Source organism: Patiria miniata, unplaced genomic scaffold (genome assembly GCF_015706575.1).
Source record: "Patiria miniata isolate m_02_andy unplaced genomic scaffold, ASM1570657v1 HiC_scaffold_18, whole genome shotgun sequence".
NCBI lineage: Eukaryota > Metazoa > Echinodermata > Asteroidea > Valvatida > Asterinidae > Patiria > Patiria miniata.
The window spans coordinates 13626046-13647034 of record NW_024037056.1 but is presented as its reverse complement, the minus strand read 5'-3'; the positions used below and the strand labels follow the sequence as shown (position 1 = coordinate 13647034).

Here is a 20989-nt window from a genome sequence, read left to right as displayed (position 1 = left end):
GGCATGCTGCGAAGATTTCCTGGGTCAACAATGTTTTCCTATAATACAGAAATTGTCCCTTTAGAGCATCCGTAGTTTCATGCAGATGAGAGCGGCTGCATGCTGGTTTCAACTTTGAACTTGAATCAGGGCCATTCATTTTGCGCTGGTTATCGGGAAGTGAAGTACCTACCAATTGAAATAGCAACTGTTTTTTTCCCCATGATGAGTAGCTGGTACCGAATACTGTAGGACTGTGTACTTTGAACCTGAATTAAGAGCGTTTATTCACGGTGTAGTTAGTATACTGTTCAATACAAATAGGGCATGGTTTTACCCATGGTGATTTGTCGCTGCAACATTCATCGCTCGATAACATAGGCCTGCGTACGTGGTACATTAAAAGCTACTGTACGGTAGTTGTTTTGCCGTTCTCGTGTGTATAACGAGAATTCTCACGCTAAGTATCTGCGTTAGACTTCGGCTAACCGGCGAATCAAAAGTAGGTGAGTCAATTTGTCATCGGTGTTTGTCTTTAGATTGAACACGATTTGGTTTTGTGTGAAAAAGCTGTGAGTAACAAGCATGATTTATGCATGCACAAGTAACCGTTCACCCAGTATGATGCGTGGGTGTAATACACTTCGTCTGTTTCTGAATGAAATAACAGACACGCAGTTTTGATTTCTTGTTATTATAGGACGTACTTTTCAAGATGGCGGAAGCTACAGCGAAAACAGTGATGGACAAGATCAGCCAGGAGCATCTCGAATGTTCGATCTGTTGCTGTCGTTTCAGGGATCCCAAGATGTTGGACTGTCTGCACAGCTTGTGCCTGAACTGTCTGGAAGAGATGATCAGCAAAGAGAAGACAGAGACGGTGAAGATAACATGTCCAGTTTGCAGGAAAGAGACGACAGTCCCTGATGGAGGATTACAGAGTCTGTCTTCAAGCTTGTTTTATATTTCTGTTGTCGATGAAATAAACAAACAAGAACAGTTATTATGGAAGTCAGTAACTACTAGTGCGACCTGTGAATCTTGTGAAGGACTCGAAGCTGTATCCAGATGTCTTGACTGCAAGTCGAACTTCTGCAAGAAATGCCAAGAAGCGCACCAATTTCTGAGGTACACCAAAGACCATCCCATCATTCCAGCAAAGGACTCGGACAAATTGGGGGATGTACCAGCGGATGTTACCAAGACCGTCACACCAAAATGTCGGGAGCACATTGAACAGCCGTTATGTTTTCTCTGTGAAACATGTAATAAATTGATTTGCTCAATGTGTGCTGCGACGGAGCACCGATCAGCAGATCACAACTACACATCTATCTCTGACGCCATGGAATCATTCCGTCAGAGTGTCAACGACATATTGCAAAAGTTCCAGCAAAGCAAAGAGCAATTGGCAGCAAATGAAGATTCTATCAAACGTGCACGGCATAGACTACAAAAGAAACTCTCTCAGGCTCGAAGTGATATTTCTACAAAGGCGGAGGCAGAGATCGCTAAAATCAGAAACAAAGCAAAGCTTCTCACCAAAAAGGTCGACGAAATCGGTCAGGAGAGAGACAGTGAATACGAAAAGGCACTCATGCACAACCGTGAGCAGATGGAACGCACAGATCAGATCGTCACGTCAGTAAATGACTTGATGAGACAAGTGGATGGTTTCGAGCTTTTGGAGCTCAAGCCGGAGGTGATGCACAACTTGGAATTCCAGAAGGAGCTCAAGTGTGAATCGGCAAAGTTGGATATGTCGTTCATCGGGGTCAAATGTCACGATGTTGTCAGCGACACGGATCTTGGAAAACTATTGCTCAAAGAGAAATGGCAGTTGAAGGAAAAGTTCGGCAAGAAGGGGAAAAGTGACGGGAAATTCCAGTGTGCAGGGGGCGTTACATGTTTCAGCAACGGTGACATCGTAGTGTGCGACACAGACTTGAAACGGGTATCGTTGTTTACCTCCACTGGGCAGTTCAAAACATCCATTGCTCAAGGAGCCGAATGTCACGGGTTGGAAGCTCCTTGGAGCGTGGCAGTGAACTGCGATGATCTGCTCTTCGCCACGGATGAAGATAAAGTGAAGGTTTTTGACTCTGAGCTACAGTTTGTTCGTGAGTTTACACCTTCGGTTGGCGACGCAGAGGGCCTATCAGAGAGTAACCTCAGTGGTATTGCTGTGGACAAGCAACAAGTAGCAGTGGCTGATTGGGGGAGAAAGGTCATCAGTGTCCACAACCTGGACGGATCGTTGATTGCAAGCACATCGAACAGCATGGTTGAATGTTTCATTGCAATGAGCAACAAAGAGCGGCTGGTGTTCACAAACTACGACGAGAAGAGGTTGCTGTGCGTTGACTCGAAGGGCAATGAGGTGTTCAACGTGATGACCCTACTGAACGGGAAACCAGCGATACTGTCTGGTGTCCTGTGCGATGATGATGGGAGCATCTATGTCGCCGTTCACTCCGGTACAGTGGGAGACAGTGAGGTACATCGTTACGACTCTAATGGTGCATTCATAGCAACAGTTGTTCAAGGGTTGTACAATCCGCTAGGAATGGCATTCACCCCCGCTGGTGACGTCGTTGTCGCAGACAAACACTCCGTCAAGATCTTTGAGCGGATGTGATTTGCCTGACCAAACAAGGCCATGCTGGTAACTTGAACCTGGGCAAAACTAATTTCCGGAATCAATAAGTTTTCGTAAAACCTGTCTGAAACTGAATTAACTGGCGACGTAATCTTGTAGTTATGACATCACCATTGCACATCCCTGACACGTAATAAACTCGGAAAAAGAAAATATGAAATATGAACAATGGACACTTTAAGAACCGAAGAAAATTAAATTCGCGTGTTTATAAAAATAATGATGATAATTATTGTCCACCATACGGAACAATTTTTAAGTTCTAACAAAAAGGTAATTGAATCTTAATTAAAATGCTTCACAGTTTTATGCCTACGGACTATTTTCACTAGGAGATGCTCTTTTAAAACCGGACACTCAATTCTCGAAACTGAATTTTTTACCACTGCGACACCCCCCCCCAAAAAAAAAGTACTCATGTTAGATGTTTAGAATAAAAGTATCACAAAACGTTTGGGATATCGATTTATATATCCTAAGTAATAAACAGTTATTAAGTTAATCTGAAGAAGAACCTATTTTGCTGATCTTGTAAATATTATGATGTTCAATTCAGGCGATTCACAATGCAGTGCGCCACCAAGAATTTGCCACTAAGAGTTCATTTTGCCAGTGCATTGTGGGAGATGGTTGACAAATTCGCAGCACGGAACATTTCAATCTGTTCTCTTTTTTTCGGTCAGTATAGTTTCGTAAGCGAGTGTCTGTTTGCCCTTTTTTTATCAATATGGTGGTTTTTTTGTGAGGCAGCAGAACGCTATGCCTCAATCTATGACAAATTAACCCAAGTTGTCTACTGAAACTCATTCAAATGGGCCATGTTTTGTCGGCCGTAATGTGAAGAATGGAATCTTCATGGCAAACTCTTGGTGGCGCACTGTGAATCGCCCGAATTGGTTAAAGGTAATTAATATTGAAAATGACGATCAAGTGTGAACATAATTATGATAAAATTACAATGTACATTGAACACGGAGGCTCGGGATTTGTAAATGTGCCATTTAAGGTGATACAAGCTTTGTATATTTTGCATATTTTTTTTCACTCACTACTTCTGCAAAGCCCTTACTTCTGTGAAATAAAAAAAAATAATTCCTCTGATCACGAAATGTACAAACTACCCAATTTTTTTTAAAAAGATGAGAATAACATCAAGCTTACGATATTTGTTGAAGCAAGGCAAAATATGTTCACTGTTATAAGATTCTATATGTTAATTGTTTTATACACGAATTAACTTTACAATGTTCAGACAACAATGTTGATGCACAATGAAAAATGCATGTGAAATATAACAGAATGAGACTAAAACTGATAAACTATATGAGTATCATTCTATTGTTGCAAATACTGATTCCTCTACACTTATGTTTTGTTTTAAGATGAAGTCAATTAATTACGTTTTCACCTGCAACAAACTAATGTATTTTGCGTTTAAGTTCCGGCCAAGCATGGACACGAGGCAAACATGTTGATGTTCATTACTCATTAGTCTCTTTCTGCTCGATCACGTGGTCTTGCATATCGTTGATTTTGTTGTAAACACGTGAACGGCCTTTCAGGAATCCCCTACTCCTTATCGTCCTGACCCTGCGGAGAACGAAAAGCTGATATTTGAAAGGCTTCAAAATTGAAAGGCTTCGATTTAAAAATACAGATACAAAGTACATCCCCCAAAAAGAAAAAGCAAACCTAGTAGAGCTGGTCCAAGAGTCCACACAAGTCTCGATTTTTTTCAGAATGATTATTCAATGCAAGTTTTGTTTTACGCATCTAGTCGACACAATTGCTGGGGTAAGCCTATCATTGGCTTCAATGTGTAAAGTTTCAAGACAAGACTCAACAGGTTCATTACCAAATCATGGAGGTTCTTTCTCAGGCGGCCAATCTCCTGGCGCAGCAGTTGGAGTTCCTTCTGCGCATCCACGGAGGTCACGCCCTGGTGACTTTGGGTCACCTGCGAGACCAGTGTATTCTGAGCCGGCTGGACATCATTTCTGGTTCGTATCTGAGATCAAGCATTTAAACACACTTGTGAAAGTTCTGGGTCCTTGACTCTGAATCTGGGTCACATTTGACCAGGAACTCATCTGGATCAAAATGACAATTCTCAGAGTCAAACTTAATTGACACTTTTGTGGCTCCAAATGGCAACTGTTTGAGTTGAAATTACACTTGTCCCAGTCAAATGGAATGGAAAGCGACTCGGTGCTCTCTAAATTCTAAAGAGTGAAAATTCACTCCATTCGAGTGGATTCACTCCCACAGTCGGAACTAGGGACTAGACGTTTAGAGTGAAATTTCTTCAATCGTAAAGATCGAGGTTTCACTCGAGCTTCGACTGAAGTGGTTCTTTTTTCAGACTATGTCAATCGAACATGAGAGTGATTTTCACTCTAAAACGTCTAGTCCCTAATTTTACTCTTTGGAATTTAGAGAGTGAATTGTCATTTTTACCCAAAAAGATGTCAGGTCAAATCCGTCTTGGTTACTCGATTTTCGAAATAGAAAAGATACAATTTCAAACCTTACTTTTGGTACAAAGACAACACAAAGTGTCAGGGTAGTAGCCAGCCAGATCAGGGTAGCTACCAGGGCGTAGTGGGCGTTTCGCTCCTCCAGAATAAACGACACCGGAGCGCCAACGAAGGACAGGATCAAGACGTTGTAGACACAGACGCCTGGAAAAAGAAAGCCTTTTTCAAAAATGGACAGTTCATTGACATTTCAAAGTTTGCTTGCTAAAAACCTGTACATTCTACCAAATTTAATGGCCAAACCTCACTAGGCCTTCCGATGTATTTGGAGTCATGATCAAGACATTGTAGACACAAACGCCTAGAATGTACTCAAAGGAAAATAATGTAACAGTTGAAATATTTAGACTTAACTTAGTGACGGTAAACGCAATCTATCGTTTGACCAAAATAAGTTATGGCACATTGGCAGTCAGTGTTTGTAGTTAACTTTGACATATACTGAATCATAATTTTCAGATGCAGCTAAAAAAATCACCTATGTACTTGGAGTCATTCAGCGCCGGGATGGAGACTTTCCTGGTCTCCCAGGCCAGAAAAGCTCCAAATATCAACAGCAGGCCATCAATGACGTAGAAGGCACCAATCCAGTAGGTCTGGTTTCTAGACTCACACATCATACGGATAGGTGTGTAAACGATGTCGTCGTTTTCGTCGTCAATCTTAAACGAATAGAATTAAACTAAACCGTTTAGCGGTCTTAACTTAAACTGTTTTGGGGATCTTGTACTCGGCACTAACTGTTTTGGGGTTTTGTACTGCACAACATCTTGAATTGCAAAGACGTCAATTACTGCAGTTATAACCGGCGGGATAGAAATAAGTAAAACATTAATCAACAGGACAGACCAGACGACACATGAACAACTGATCAGTTAAAGTTAGAGCGAAATAAGATTACGCACTGAACACCTATACAATACTGAGATATCGTTCTGTATATCGAATTGTGTTTCACTTTGTCATTGTCTTCAAAACAGAAAAGAATTTGTTCACATACCACTTTCGTTCCAAAACGCTCTGTCGCCACAAGAGGGTCCAGTGTTTCCCACAAGACCAGAATCAACACGTCGAGTAGAACCAAGGTGGTAACGAAGCAGAAGAGTCGACTATCTTTCAAAACCTCAAAATAAATGAAGGTAAGATGCTTCATTACTTGGGGTAAAAATATATGAACATAAAATGAGAAGACAAGTGAGTTTGTACTCTAACGTCAATTGCAAATCATATTCCATGAACCTATAATGAAAACTATAGTTTTCATTATATAGGGAATCAACAAAGTTTGTATCATAAGGCATGCATTAGTCAACCATCCCTTCTCAAGGAAAAAAAGTGCATCTATAATTTTTCGAAATAATGTTCATGTCAGTACTACCTCCATTGTGTCTTTGAAATTCGATTCGACTGTATTTACCATTTTCGCAGCAGTTTTGTTGGTGAATATCTTGTGGACTCGCCAGGTCTTGCTGAACATGGAGCCGAAGGCAAGGGAGAACCCGATGGACAGACACCAGGTCTTGGCCTGTAACAAATGACAGCGAGTTTCAGCAATTTCAGGAGGTATTTTTCAATCCTACCAAAGGATCTAGCCTCAAGCAAAAGAGTTCAAATGTTTTCTACAGTAGTCAGTTGAAAGTAGACCTCAAATAGTAAAGACCAGTAGTTACATTCGATACAATTAATGACTGTTTTTAGTTGAAGTAGTAACCAAATCATGATTCCATCATAATGAATTGTTATCGTTTACCCTACACATCCACACAAAGGTGTCTGTGGATGCAATGTTGGTATCCACACCCAGGAAGATGATGGCAACGTAGGCTAGCATTCCACCAATCAGCATCAAGTTGTTGATGTTGGGGCTCGACATCTTGATCACGCTGCAGTGAAACGATCAAGATTGAAAAACTCACTCCAGTGGAAAGCTCTCAGTGTACGTGTAGCTTACATATGAACCATCTAGGGTGAATATATTTGAACACTCTCCAAATGTGGTATGCATTTTCGTTTAGAGTCTCGACACTATACACACCGAAGTTTCTTGAAGTGGATGTTGAAAGCCAGGAAGCAGCAAGCCAGAGCGATCCCAACTGTAGCCAAGATGGCGCCGGTGAGGAAAAGTGAAAGTTGTATTGTCTGCCGATCCTCTCTTTCAATAATGAAGTCAATTGGTGGCGCCCCACCTAGAAATTAAGATTAAAATTTACTAGTTTTTAGTTAAGTTATACCGAGTTTGTGATTGTAGATTTAGTATTTTTCACATAATTCCCCTGCAATAGACCTGAGACCTAATGACGTAATGGCTTTGTTTACATTATGCGGCTCTCCTATGGGAGCGAAGTCGGGACGCCAGACGAAGTAGGGACCGTCTACCACATAGGAAAGCGCACATGTAAAAACAAAGCATGACGTCATTATGTTTCAGGCCTATTGACAATGGAAAGACAAGCCTAACATCTACACATTGTTTCTGAAGGAGCGTATAATTTTTATGAAAGCCTACCGCGTGAAGAACATAACCGAACTTAACTGTTCAAGTTAAGGGTTGTTGGTTTGATGTCGCCACGTGCGTGTATGTTTTTATATGAAAAGGTAAGACTTTACCTAGCCAGCTGATTGGTTCGTATCCAAGCCACGTGATGTCTCTACCGGTTCCTGTGGTTGGGTCTAATGTCCCAACTTTGACATCGCTGCCATCTGAGGTGGAATCAAAGCTAAAATCACTACACAGAAATTTCTTTACAAACTGTACCAAACAGGAAAACACAATATTCCCCATAACGGAGAAAAATTTACGGCTTGATGCTGCCGTTTCAATGATTAAAAAAACAATGGTGATCTCATAGCTCAGCCATCTTAAAAGACAATATTCTTTAGTAATATGCCATTTTCTGTGCACAAAACCTTGAGAAATCCCGATTATTGAAAACTGATTTCAAGCTTTTACTTTACCTTGCAGCTGTCTGAGCAAAATAAGTCCCAATCGGTCACCGTTTGAATTGAACTTGATAGGACCCTGCAAATAAGATAATATGTCATTAAAATAAAGCAAGCCGGTAGAATAATGTCCTGTAAGGATTGTGGGTGTGTTTTAGCCCAGCCAATCTTTGTTTTGTGTACAATTCTATTCGTCCTTGTGACCGAGTCTAACCGAGCTACCTTGGTCACGTGACCAAAAGTCATGATCTTAATGGTCAATGGACACAGTTGGATTGATTATTAACTTACAGAGATTCCCTCGAAAGAAAGGCTACTGATGACATCAAAGAGAATCTGACAAGTGATGCTGTCGTAGGCGAAATCTGCCACTGTTCTCGGAGGATCTGAAAAAGGAGAGAATTTTTGAAATAGTGAATTAAACACTTCCGTCATCTGTGTCATCTTTTTAATGTATGTTGAAACATTTTTGGTAGCTATTCTATTATAGTCTTTGACAAAATCACCTACATGCTTGGGAACGCATTAAGCGTGACTGTTAATCTGCAAAAGTCGGTATCGGAATCGGCCTCTTTGGAAAAACAAGTCAGTTTAAACTTCTTTATTCACTTATCCGACGGCAGCCATTTTCTGCGATGGAGTGAGTCGCGCTCAGGTAGTGCGCACGCACTCTGGGCCGCTCCTTCGACCAATAGGAATACCAAAATGCGCGCGTGCCGCGTCTTTTGAACGCGTGCAACATGCACGTGAGCGTGACACCACCGCAGCAAAAGCTTCTATTTCTGGTCGCCGGATTCCACAAGTACTCATTCAAGAGTTTTCTAGCTACCTAGCTGGCTTAGTTGTCTTTCAGCTTCATGTAGAGCTAGGGCCACCGTCCAGACCGTGTCATAAGCGAAGGACTTCTCCATGAAGCCTGTCAGTGACGAAGGATCATCCGTGTCAACGACTGCTGCAAACCTCTCTAGGAATTTGCGGCTAGTCTGGAAGAAATATTGACAACCCAGATTTCTGCTTCATCAGTTTGTTTTGGCTAGCAATAAGTTCCTACTATAGTACTGACATTTTAACAACCACAACTTTGTAGGTCTAAATACGTGTACACATTATAATCATAATATCTTTTGGTAATACTTTGTCAATATTCCGATGTTCCGAACCTTAACCGTAAGCTGTTATATCACTTATCGCGAATATTAAGATTATAGACTGGGAGTAATCTCGAACTTGCCATTCCTGATAGCGACGGAGCTCGGTTGGCATCGGACGGTAGATTATCAATATTCACAGCAAAGTGGTAGGCCACGGCTTCGTCCATTTGTTCAACTGAGCAGTCGATAGAGGCGTCTGTTTTCCGCCACCAATGCCATTCCAGCCAGCCTAATCATTGGTATAAACAACTTGCTATCAGCTATAAGATAAATGTATATTCTCTCTGGCGTGCGTTCCAATAGTTGCAACCTTTTTTGTAAGGTATGGTGTGTAGCAAACATGAAGTGCACCAATTGCAAAGGCTTGCAAAAACGTTCGAAAAAAAACAAGTTCAAAAAATCGCAAAAAGCAAACTGCTTTGGTCTTTGTTATGGGTATATTTGGTTTGGCTTGTACACAGCAGATACCAACCTGGCACAATCCAGACGTACTTGGCGCCATACATCTTCTGGTGGTAGGCTGCACAGAAAACCCTCCGCGCCATGTTGCCATAGAAACCAGCAACTATGATTCGAGCTCCCGATTTCTAGACAGAAAAAAAAAAGAAATTGAAGTCTCTGTAGTTTCTTCTGATAAACAGCCACTCTCACACATCAGATCTAATATCTTATAGTTGTTTTCAAACGTTTATCAAAGAAAAAAGAGCGATACATTTTAAATTCGTATTTTTATATCATACCTTGATATCTCAGAAAAACAATGTATATGGAAACCAGAGAAAGAGTTGTATATGTGCGAAAACAAAATTTACATGCATAATTGACATTGAAGTTACAATAATAGATCTGATCTTAAAGAGCAAACGCGCGAAGTAATGTCTGAACGATTCCAAGACCGAGCCTGCCTTTTAAAATAGAACAACACAACATTTTGGTACCACGAATTGGTACCACAAATTTAGAAGACAATTTGGTACTTTACCTGGATGTTCTCAATTTGAGTCGTGGGGTTATCTATGAAGGTCTCTGCCGCTATCACTTCAATTCCTGCCTGTTTTGCTTCAATGTGGAAGTCAGCAGTGGTCTGAGTAAAAACATGAGTAAATATTAGAAAATCAATGTGAATGATGAAACGATACTTTACAAATGTGCACGTTATATCTTACAATGGAGTTCATTTGCCATTTACATAACTGTTTCTGTTTTTTGCATTTATTATTGTCCCTTTACCGGGCTTTACAGTCAAGGGTAATAAAATGGGCTCTGTGGAAGAGAAGTTATATAATTTGGGCCATTGACAATGCAGTGCGCCACCAAGAGTTTGCCACGGAGAGTTCATTTTTACAGTGCATTGTGGGAGATGGTCGACAAATTCGCAGCGCAGGACGTTTTAAATGGAAAGTTAATTTGTCCGGTAAGTGGTTTCGCAAGCGTATGATTCGAGTTTGTGATTTTCCCTGTTCTTTTCCTTTTATCAGTGTGGTGTTTTTGGAAGGCGGCAAAACGCCAGGCCCCAATCTATAACAAAAAAGATCAAGTTGTCTACTAACACTGATTTGTAATGGGCCATGTTTTGTCGACCGTAAACTTTGAGTCTCCATAGCAAACTCTTGGTGGCGCACTGCCTTGTGAAACGCCCGATTTCCGATACCGGTATTGAAGACTATGCAAATTGATGATACTACTTGTATATAACACACAAATTTAAAAGATAATTGTGACCTCAACTGCGCTGTTCAATTGATCGTTCCGATACCACGTGGGCAAATACAAAGACGGGAGTTTGGGACAAGACTATAGTCAGTGTTCGGTACCAAGACGTTCACATACAAAAGTGAATAAGCCTTTTCGGAGTTCCAACTGCGCATTCGTAACCTGTGACAACGCACATTATTTGTCTCATATGACATTTGACAACATCGCGCCACTGACTAAAAGGCTGTTTGTGCATTGTGGGTACTGTCAAAGGGCATTTGAGACAAACAATGTGCGTTGTCACAGGTTACGAATGCGCGCAGTTGGAACTCCGAAAAGGCTTATTCGAGACGCTCAATTAGTTGTAGCTTTTTGATCTTACCAGGGAAAAGAGAGGAGCGGATTCTTGAATTGTCGCCACTTTGGTCCAGTGGAACTCCTTGAACATGGCTATCTTGACCACGTTCAACATCGAGTCCGGCGGCAGGAGGCGGAAAAAGCGCGGGAAAAGCGACCGAGTGGATAGTTTGGGAGAAGTCGCCGAATATGATATCTGCAGCAGGAAAAGGAAAAACTTTATGAATATAAAATGCTGCTCCATTTGTGCAACAGTTGTCTGACCACAGCGGCTTATTCTCTCCTTTGCTACAAGATTTATGTAAAAACAAAAAATGACACCGTGCGGTGTGTTTAAATCAAGACAACGCAAGCATAATGCTTGTCTCAGAGTGCAGAAAATTATATTTTTTTTTCAATGGCCTTACATTCACCCTGATGATTTTGCATGCATCTGGTTGACACAGTGAGCCTGATTTCGCCCATTTATTGGATTTGGTAGTCCTATAAGATGGCACTGCCCTGCTTAAGAGTGAGTAGATCAGTCAGTCGGTCTGACGTCAGTCAGTCAGTCGATCAGTCAGTCAGACAATCAGTAGGGGAGTCAGTCGGTCAGTAACCCAATATTTTGAAGGTTTGAGCTAAATTCATCTATTAAAAAAAAACTTTCAAAATGATTTTACAAAATGATATATCGGATTGGAATGTGTTTCAGGGTCCTTTAAGCATATTTTAAATCAAATTTGAAACAATTTCGCTTTTTGACCAAAATTGACGCCTTACATTTTTTTATGAAATTTGGCCAAAATAAGATTTTTTTTATTGATAAATCTGTCCCTAAATCGAGTTGGAATGTGTTCAAGGGTTCCTTAGCAGTCTTTCCAGGAAGTTTCGAGCAATTTCATTTTTTGGCAAAAATTGAAAAAAATGCAAGGGGTTAGCCTTACATTTTTTATGAAGATTGGCCAAAATATCTTCTTTTTTTGTATTGATATATCTGTCCCTAAATGGAGTTGGAATGTGTTCAAGGGTCCCTTAGGAGGCTTTCCAGGAAGTTTCGAGCAATTTCATTTTTTGACCAAAATTGACAAAATTTGCAAGGGGTTAGCCTTACATTTTATAGTCTAATTTGACCAATATAGGATTTTATTTTGTATTGATATATCTGTCCCTAAATCGAGTTGGAATGTGTTCGAGTGTCCGTTAGCAGTCTTTCTAGAAAGTTTAGATCAATTGCAATTCTTGACCAAAATTGGCAAAAATTGCAAGGGGTTAGCCTTACATTTTTTATGAAATTTTGCCAAAATAGGATTTTTTTGTATTGATATATCTGTCCCTAAATCGAGTTGGAATGTGTTCGAGGGTCCCTTAGGAGACTTGCTAGAAAGTTTAGAGCAATTTGACAAGAAGTGCAAGGGGTTAGCCTTACATTTTTTATGAAATTTTGCCAAAATATGAATTTTTTGTATTGATATATCTGTCCCTAAATCGAGTTGGAATGTGTTCGAGGGTCCCTTAAGAGTCTTTCCAGGAAGTTTCGAGCGATTTCATTTTTTGACCAAAATTGACAAAAAATTACAAGGGGTTAGCCTTACATTTTTTATGAAGATTGGCCTAAATATTTTTTTTTTTTTGATATATCTGTCCCTAAATCGAGTTGGAATGTGTTCCAGGGTGCCTTAGGAGTCTTTCCAGGAAGTTTCGAGCAATTTCATTTTTTGACCAAAATTGACAAAAAATGCAAGGGGTTAGCCTTACATTTTTTATGAAGATTGGCCAAAATATTATTTTTTTTGTTTTGATATATCTGTCCCTAAATCGAGTTGGAATGTGTTCCAGGGTCCCTTAGGAGTCTTTCCAGGAAAATTCGAGCAATTTCATTTTTTGACCAAAATTGACAAAAAATGCAAGGGGTTAGCCTTACATTTTTTATGAAAATTGGCCAAAATATTATTTTTTTTGTTTTGATATATCTGTCCCTAAATCGAGTTGGAATGTGTTCCAGGGTCCCTTAGGAATCTTTCCAGGAAGTTTCGAGCAATTTCATTTTTTGGCAAAAATTGAAAAAAATACAAGGGGTTAGCCTTACATTTTTTATGAAGATTGGCCTAAATATTTTTTTTTTTTTTGATATATCTGTCCCTAAATCGAGTTGGAATGTGTTCCAGGGTGCATTAGGAGTCTTTCCAGGAAGTTTCGAGCAATTTCATTTTTGACCAAAATTGACAAAAAATGCAAGGGGTTAGCCTTACATTTTTTATGAAAATTGGCCAAAATATTATTGTTTTTGTACTGATATATCTGTCCCTAAATCGAGTTGGAATGTGTTCCAGGGTCCCTTAGGAGTCTTTCCAGGAAGTTTCGAGCAATTTCATTTTTTGACCAAAATTGACAAAAAATGCAAGGGGTTAGCCTTACATTTTTTATGAAAATTGGCCAAAATATTATTTTTTTGTATTGATATATCTGTCCCTAAAACGAGTTGGAATGTGTTCCAGGGTCCCTTAGGAGTCTTTCCAGGAAGTTTCGAGCAATTTCATTTTTTGACCAAAATTGACAAAAAATGCAAGGGGTTAGCCTTACATTTTTTATGAAGATTGGCCAAAATATTATTTTGTTTTGTTTTGATATATCTGTCCCTAAATCGAGTTGGAATGTGTTCCAGGGTGCCTTAGGAGTCTTTCCAGGAAGTTTCGAGCAATTTAATTTTTTGACCAAAATTGACAAAAAATGCAAGGGGTTAGCCTTACATTTTTTATGAAAATTGGCCAAAATATTATTGTTTTTGTACTGATATATCTGTCCCTAAATCGAGTTGGAATGTGTTCCAGGGTCCCTTAGGAGTCTTTCCAGGAAGCTTCGAGCAATTTCATTTTTTGACCAAAATTGACAAAAAATGCAAGGGGTTAGCCTTACATTTTTTATGAAAATTGGCCAAACTATAATTTTTTTTGTATTGATATATCTGTCCCTAAATCGAGTTGGAATGTGTTCCAGGGTCCCTAAGGAGTCTTTCCAGGAAGTTTCGAGCAATTTCATTTTTTCACCAAAATTGACAAAAAGTACAAGGGGTTAGCCTTACATTTTTTATGAAGATTGGCCAAAATATTATTTTTTTAGTTTTGATATATCTGTACCTAAATCGAGTTGGAATGTGTTCCAGGGTCCCTTAGGAGTCTTTCCATGAAGTTTCGAGCAATTTCATTTTTTTACCAAAATTGACAAAAAATGCAAGGGGTTAGGCTTACATTTTTTATGAAAATTGGCCAAACTATTATTTTTTTTGGATTGATATATCTGTCCCTAAATCGAGTTGGAATGTGTTCCAGGGTCCCTTAGGAACCTTTCCAGGAAGTTTCGAGCAATTTCATTTTTTGACCAAAATTGACAAAAAATGCAAGGGGTTAGCCTTACATTTTTTATGAAAATTGGCCAAAATATTATTTTTTTTGAATTGATATATCTGTCCCTAAAACGAGTTGGAATGTGTTCCAGGGTCCCTTAGGAGTCTTTCCAGGAAGTTTCGAGCAATTTCATTTTTTGACCAAAATTGACAAAAAATGCAAGGGGTTAGCCTTACATTTTTTATGAAAATTGGCCAAAATATTATTTTTTTTGTTTTGATATATCTGTCCCTAAATCGAGTTGGAATGTGTTCCAGGGTCCCTTAGGAGTCTTTCCAGGAAGTTTCGAGCAATTTCATTTTTTGGCAAAAATTGAAAAAAATACAAGGGGTTAGCCTTTTATTTTTTATGAAGATTGGCCAAAATATTATTTTTTTGTGTTGATATATCTGTCCCTAAATCGAGTTGGAATGTGTTCCAGGGTCCCTTGGGAGTCTTTCCATGAAGTTTCGAGCAATTTCATTTTTTGACCAAAATTGACAAAAAATGCAAGGGGTTAGCCTTACATTTTTTATGAAAATTGGCCAAAATATTATTTTTTTTTGTATTGATATATCTGTCCCTAAAACGAGTTGGAATGTGTTCCAGGGTCCCTTAGGAGTCTTTCCAGGAAGTTTCGAGCAATTTCATTTTTTGACCAAAATTGACAAAAAATGCAAGGGGTTAGCCTTACATTTTTTATGAAAATTGGCCAAAATATTATTTTTTTTGTTTTGATATATCTGTCCCTAAATCGAGTTGGAATGTGTTCCAGGGTCCCTTAGGAGTCTTTCCAGGAAGTTTCGAGCAATTTCATTTTTTGGCAAAAATTGAAAAAAATACAAGGGGTTAGCCTTACATTTTTTATGAAGATTGGCCAAAATATTATTTTTTTGTTTTGATATATCTATCCCTAAATCGAGTTGGAATGTGTTCCAGGGTGCCTTAGGAGTCTTTCCAGGAAGTTTCGAGCAATTTAATTTTTTGACCAAAATTGACAAAAAATGCAAGGGGTTAGCCTTACATTTTTTATGAAAATTGGCCAAAATATTATTGTTTTTGTACTGATATATCTGTCCCTAAATCGAGTTGGAATGTGTTCCAGGGTCCCTTAGGAGTCTTTCCAGGAAGCTTCGAGCAATTTCATTTTTTGACCAAATTGACAAAAAATGCAAGGGGTTAGCCTTACATTTTTTATGAAAATTGGCCAAACTATAATTTTTTTTGTATTGATATATCTGTCCCTAAATCGAGTTGGAATGTGTTCCAGGGTCCCTAAGGAGTCTTTCCAGGAAGTTTCGAGCAATTTCATTTTTTCACCAAAATTGACAAAAAGTACAAGGGGTTAGCCTTACATTTTTTATGAAGATTGGCCAAAATATTATTTTTTTAGTTTTGATATATCTGTACCTAAATCGAGTTGGAATGTGTTCCAGGGTCCCTTAGGAGTCTTTCCATGAAGTTTCGAGCAATTTCATTTTTTTACCAAAATTGACAAAAAATGCAAGGGGTTAGGCTTACATTTTTTATGAAAATTGGCCAAACTATTATTTTTTTTGGATTGATATATCTGTCCCTAAATCGAGTTGGAATGTGTTCCAGGGTCCCTTAGGAACCTTTCCAGGAAGTTTCGAGCAATTTCATTTTTGACCAAAATTGACAAAAAATGCAAGGGGTTAGCCTTACATTTTTTATGAAAATTGGCCAAAATATTATTTTTTTTTTGTATTGATATATCTGTCCCTAAAACGAGTTGGAATGTGTTCCAGTGTCCCTTAGGAGTCTTTCCAGGAAGTTTCGAGCAATTTCATTTTTTGACCAAAATTGACAAAAAATGCAAGGGGTTAGCCTTACATTTTTTATGAAAATTGGCAAAAATATTATTTTTTTTGTATTGATATATCTGTCCCTAAAACGAGTTGGAATGTGTTCCAGGGTCCCTTAGGAGTCTTTCAAGGAAGTTTCGAGCAATTTCATTTTTTGACCAAAATTGACAAAAAATGCAAGGGGTTAGCCTTACTTTTTTTTATGAAAATTGGCCAAAATATTATTTTTTTTTGTTTTGATATATCTGTCCCTAAATCGAGTTGGAATGTGTTCCAGGGTCCTTTAGGAGTCTTTCCAGGAAGTTTCGAGCAATTTCATTTTTTCACCAAAATTGACAAAAAGTACAAGGGGTTAGCCTTACTTTTTTTTATGAAAATTGGCCAAAATATTATTTTTTTTTGTTTTGATATATCTGTCCCTAAATCGAGTTGGAATGTGTTCCAGGGTCCTTTAGGAGTCTTTCCAGGAAGTTTCGAGCAATTTCATTTTTTCACCAAAATTGACAAAAAGTACAAGGGGTTAGCCTTACATTTTTTATGAAAATTGTCCAAAATATTATTGTTTTTGTTTTGATATATCTGTCCCTAAATCGAGTTGGAATGTGTTCCAGGGTCCCTTAGGAGTCTTTCCATGAAGTTTCGAGCAATTTAATTTTTTACCAAAATTTACAAAAAATGCAAGGGGTTAGCCTTACATTTTTTTATGAAAATTGTCCAAAATATTATTTTTTTTGTACTGATATATCTGTCCCTAAATCGAGTTGGAATGTGTTCCAGGGTCCCTTAGGAGTCTTTCCAGGAAAATTCGAGCAATTTCATTTTTTGACCAAAATTGACAAAAAATGCAAGGGGTTAGCCTTACATTTTTTATGAAAATTGGCCAAAATATTATTTTTTTTGTTTTGATATATCTGTCCCTAAATCGAGTTGGAATGTGTTCCAGGGTCCCTTAGGAGTCTTTCCAGGAAGTTTCGAGCAATTTCATTTTTTGGCAAAAATTGAAAAAAATACAAGGGGTTAGCCTTACATTTTTTATGAAGATTGGCCAAAATATTATTGTTTTTGTTTTGATATATCTGTCCCTCAATCGAGTTGGAATGTGTTCCAGGGTCCCTTAGGAGTCTTTCCATGAAGTTTCGAGCAATTTCATTTTTGACCAAAATTGACAAAAAATGCAAGGGGTTAGCCTTACATTTTTTTATGAAAATTGTCCAAAATATTATTTTTTTGTACTGATATATCTGTCCCTAAATCGAGTTGGAATGTGTTCCAGGGTCCCTTAGGAGTCTTTCCAGGAAGTTTCGAGCAATTTCATTTTTTGACCAAAATTGACAAAAAATACAAGGGGTTAGCCTTACATTTTTTTATGAAAATTGGCCAAAATATTATTTTTTTTGTATTGATATATCTGTCCCTAAAACGAGTTGGAATGTGTTCGAGGGTCCCTTAGGAGTCTTTCCAGGAAGTTTCGAGCAATTTCATTTTTTGACCAAAATTGACAAAAAATGCAAGGGGTTAGCCTAAAAAAAATTATGAAAATTGGCCAAAATATTATTTTTTTTGTTTTGATATATCTGTCCCTAAATCGAGTTGGAATGTGTTCCAGGGTCCCTTAGGAGTCTTTCCAGGAAGTTTCGAGCAATTTCATTTTTTGGCCAAAATTGACAAAAAATGCAAGGGGTTAGCCTTGCATTTTTTATGAAAATTGGCCAAAATATATTTTTTCGTACTGATATATCTGTCCCTAAATCGAGTTGGAATGTGTTCCAGGGTCCCTTAGGAGTCTTTCCAGGAAGTTTCGAGCAATTTCATTTTTTGACCAAAATTGACATAAAGTGCAAGGGGTTAGCCTTACATTTTTTATGAAAATTGGCCAAAATATTATTTTTTTTGTACTGATATATCTGTCCCTAAATCGAGTTGGAATGTGTTCCAGGGTCCCTTAGGAGTCTTTCCAGGAAGTTATGAGCAATTTCATTTTTTGACCAAAATTGACAAAAAGAGCAAGGGGTTAGCCTTACATTTTTTATGAAATTTTGCCAAAATATGATTATTTTTTTGTATTGATATATCTGTCCCTAAATGGAGTTGGAATGTGTTCCAGGGTCCCTTAAGAGTCTTTCCAGGAAGGTTCGAGCAATTTCATTTTTTGACCAAAATTGACAAAAAGTCCAAGGGGTTAGCCTTACATTTTTTGATGAAATTTTGCCAAAATATTATTTTTTTTTATCGATATATCTGTCCCTCAATCGAGTTGGAATGTGTTCGAGGGTCTTTCCAGGAAGGTTCGAGCAATTTCATTTTTTGATCAAAATTGACAAAAATTGCAAGGGGTTAGCCTTACATCTTTTGTGAAATTTGGCCAAAAATGAAGTTTCTCCAAAAGTTGTAGAAATTCGTTTGGAGGTACGAGAAGCATTTTTTTTCTTCAAAATTGCCCAAAGTTTTTAGCCTCAGAAGAAAAAATATTGTTTTGTTTTAAGGGCGCACTTTTTTGACGTTGGTGGCTCCACTTACATCCTTATTATACTACTCGAAAATAGGCCGCATACGTATCACCTAAGTCAAATTATGGGAACAGAAAAAATGGCAACCTCTTGGGGGAGGGGCTCAAGCCCCCCGAGGGGGCCCCCTTGGGTGCGCCACTGAGTCAGTCAGTGGGGCAGTCAGTTGGGGAGTCAGCTTTTTGCCAGATAGGAACAAAGATCTCTCCATGTCCAGCCACAATGCCTCTGCATATAGTCTGGTTGGCCTGGGTTATCAAGCCTTCACCTACCTGAACCAGGTTCCAGTGGTGCGACGCCTGCGCAGTCGGCTCTGTAGCAATGGAGCACGCGGGACCTAAAATCATAATTTTGGTGGTGCTGGTGTTGTACAATTCCTTGTACATTTCGTCAGTTGCTGTTCCTCCATCGCACTTGGTAATTGAAACCAGATAATATACTTTAAAACAAATATGCCCCTTTAGTTAATTACCGCTTTGAATTAATACCAATTTATTGAATGTCACATCTCTTCGCACATGCCAATGTTGAATAGTATTGACAGAGAGCGTATAGCCAATGTTACTGTTATAAGTTGTTCAACAAGTGTTCACCTTCTTCAATTACAAACGTTTCAGGAGGCCTACAAGTTCTTTTGGAGATGTTTTACATTGGAAAATCCTCATCATCGGAAATCTCTTATTTAGCCAGTTTAAAAACCAAGCAAATTTAATTAGCAACAAAATCATGCAAGATTAGACTATTTTACTTGAAATGCGATCGATTGTTTCTAGTTTTCCCATAAGCTTAACCCGTGTAAGAAAAGGGGGTTTGCTTTATGGAAAGGCAAAGCTTCCTTCAGTAGGTCATTCCGTTCCAAAAAAAAATCATTCTGTTCGGCATATTCATCATTCCATATTTGACGAAATCATCACTCCGTTCGGCAAATTCAACATTTCTTCGGGACACTCATCATTCCGTTCGGCAAATTCATCATTCCATTCGGCCATATCATCGATCCAGTTTCCAAAATTATCATTTCATTCGGCACAGAATGATTACTTTGCCGAATGGAATGATAAATTTGCCCTATGGAATGACACTTTTGCCGAATGGAATGATGACTTTGCCGAAGGAATATGACTTTGCCGAATGGAACGATGACTTTGCCGGGCGGAATGGCAAATTTGCCGAATGGAATGATGACTTTGCCGAACGGAATGATAAGTTTGCCGAACGGAATGATGAGTCTTACAAAGAATGGAATGACAACAATGCCGAACGGAATGACAACTTTGCCGAACGGAATGATAACTTTGCCGAATGGAATGAGTCTGACAAAGAATGGAGTGACAACTCTGCCGAATGGAATGATGACTTTGCCGAACGGAATGATAACTTTGCCGAACGGAATGACGAGTCTGACGAAGAAAATCATAAGAATGATCGGAAACAGCTTTGCGTTCGATAAACATTTGCATTCACGCTGCGTTCTTACCTCCGTATCCCGAGTAATGACGACCAATTCGTAATCCGGTAGCAGCTTAGGATCGGCGTTTATATCCTGTACGGCCAGCATAGTTGCCGGTACCGTGGCCTCAGCCCCGTCCCACGCACCCGTCCAGGGAAACAGCCCAAGTAGGTACAGCTTGGTGGCATTGGGCTGACCAGAGCATGAGGCCACACGAAGCAGAAAACACAGAACTAGCAGGCGCCCTTGCAGCATTCTTGGGCCGCTGTCTGTGGTACGGTTTTTAGATCTCTGTGCCAGTGCGCTTGACGTATTCTTCGACCGCTGCCTGTGGATGTTTTTAGATCTGTGTGTCAGTGCGCTCAGTGCGGCTTCTAATATTGCTGAAACTAAATCGAAAAAATCTAGGAATGATCGACAAGGTACAACTCCGTCAAAACAGCTAAACACAAGAAGTGCATAGAAAATCACCACATGTAATCAAATAGCTGGTTCTTTGTGTGGTTTTACAAAACAGACACAGCACAAG

The 20989-nt window shown here is 39.0% G+C and overlaps 2 protein-coding genes across 2 annotated transcripts; one reads left to right on the top strand and one right to left on the bottom strand.

Moving 5' to 3' along the window:
- Positions 1–230: 230 nt before the first annotated feature.
- On the top strand, positions 231–3031 carry LOC119724708 (E3 ubiquitin-protein ligase TRIM56-like). The gene is made up of 2 exons (XM_038195885.1): positions 231–481; positions 680–3031. The coding sequence occupies exon 2, from the start codon at positions 695–697 to the stop codon at positions 2615–2617; it is 1923 nt and encodes a 640-aa protein (XP_038051813.1). The 5' UTR covers positions 231–481; positions 680–694; the 3' UTR covers positions 2618–3031.
- Positions 3032–3482: 451 nt separating this feature from the next.
- LOC119724707 (gamma-aminobutyric acid type B receptor subunit 1-like) lies at positions 3483–20912 on the bottom strand. The gene is made up of 18 exons (XM_038195884.1): positions 20488–20912; positions 19283–19423; positions 11344–11514; positions 10249–10350; positions 9739–9853; positions 9347–9495; positions 8945–9098; positions 8407–8501; positions 8131–8194; positions 7783–7875; positions 7211–7361; positions 6926–7058; positions 6593–6700; positions 6176–6298; positions 5654–5837; positions 5171–5319; positions 4494–4646; positions 3483–4228 (listed from the first exon to the last, which is right to left on the bottom strand). Exons 1-18 carry the CDS (start codon positions 20713–20715, stop codon positions 4208–4210), a joined length of 2334 nt encoding a protein of 777 aa, XP_038051812.1. The 5' UTR covers positions 20716–20912; the 3' UTR covers positions 3483–4207.
- Between the last annotated feature and the right edge of the window lie 77 nt (positions 20913–20989).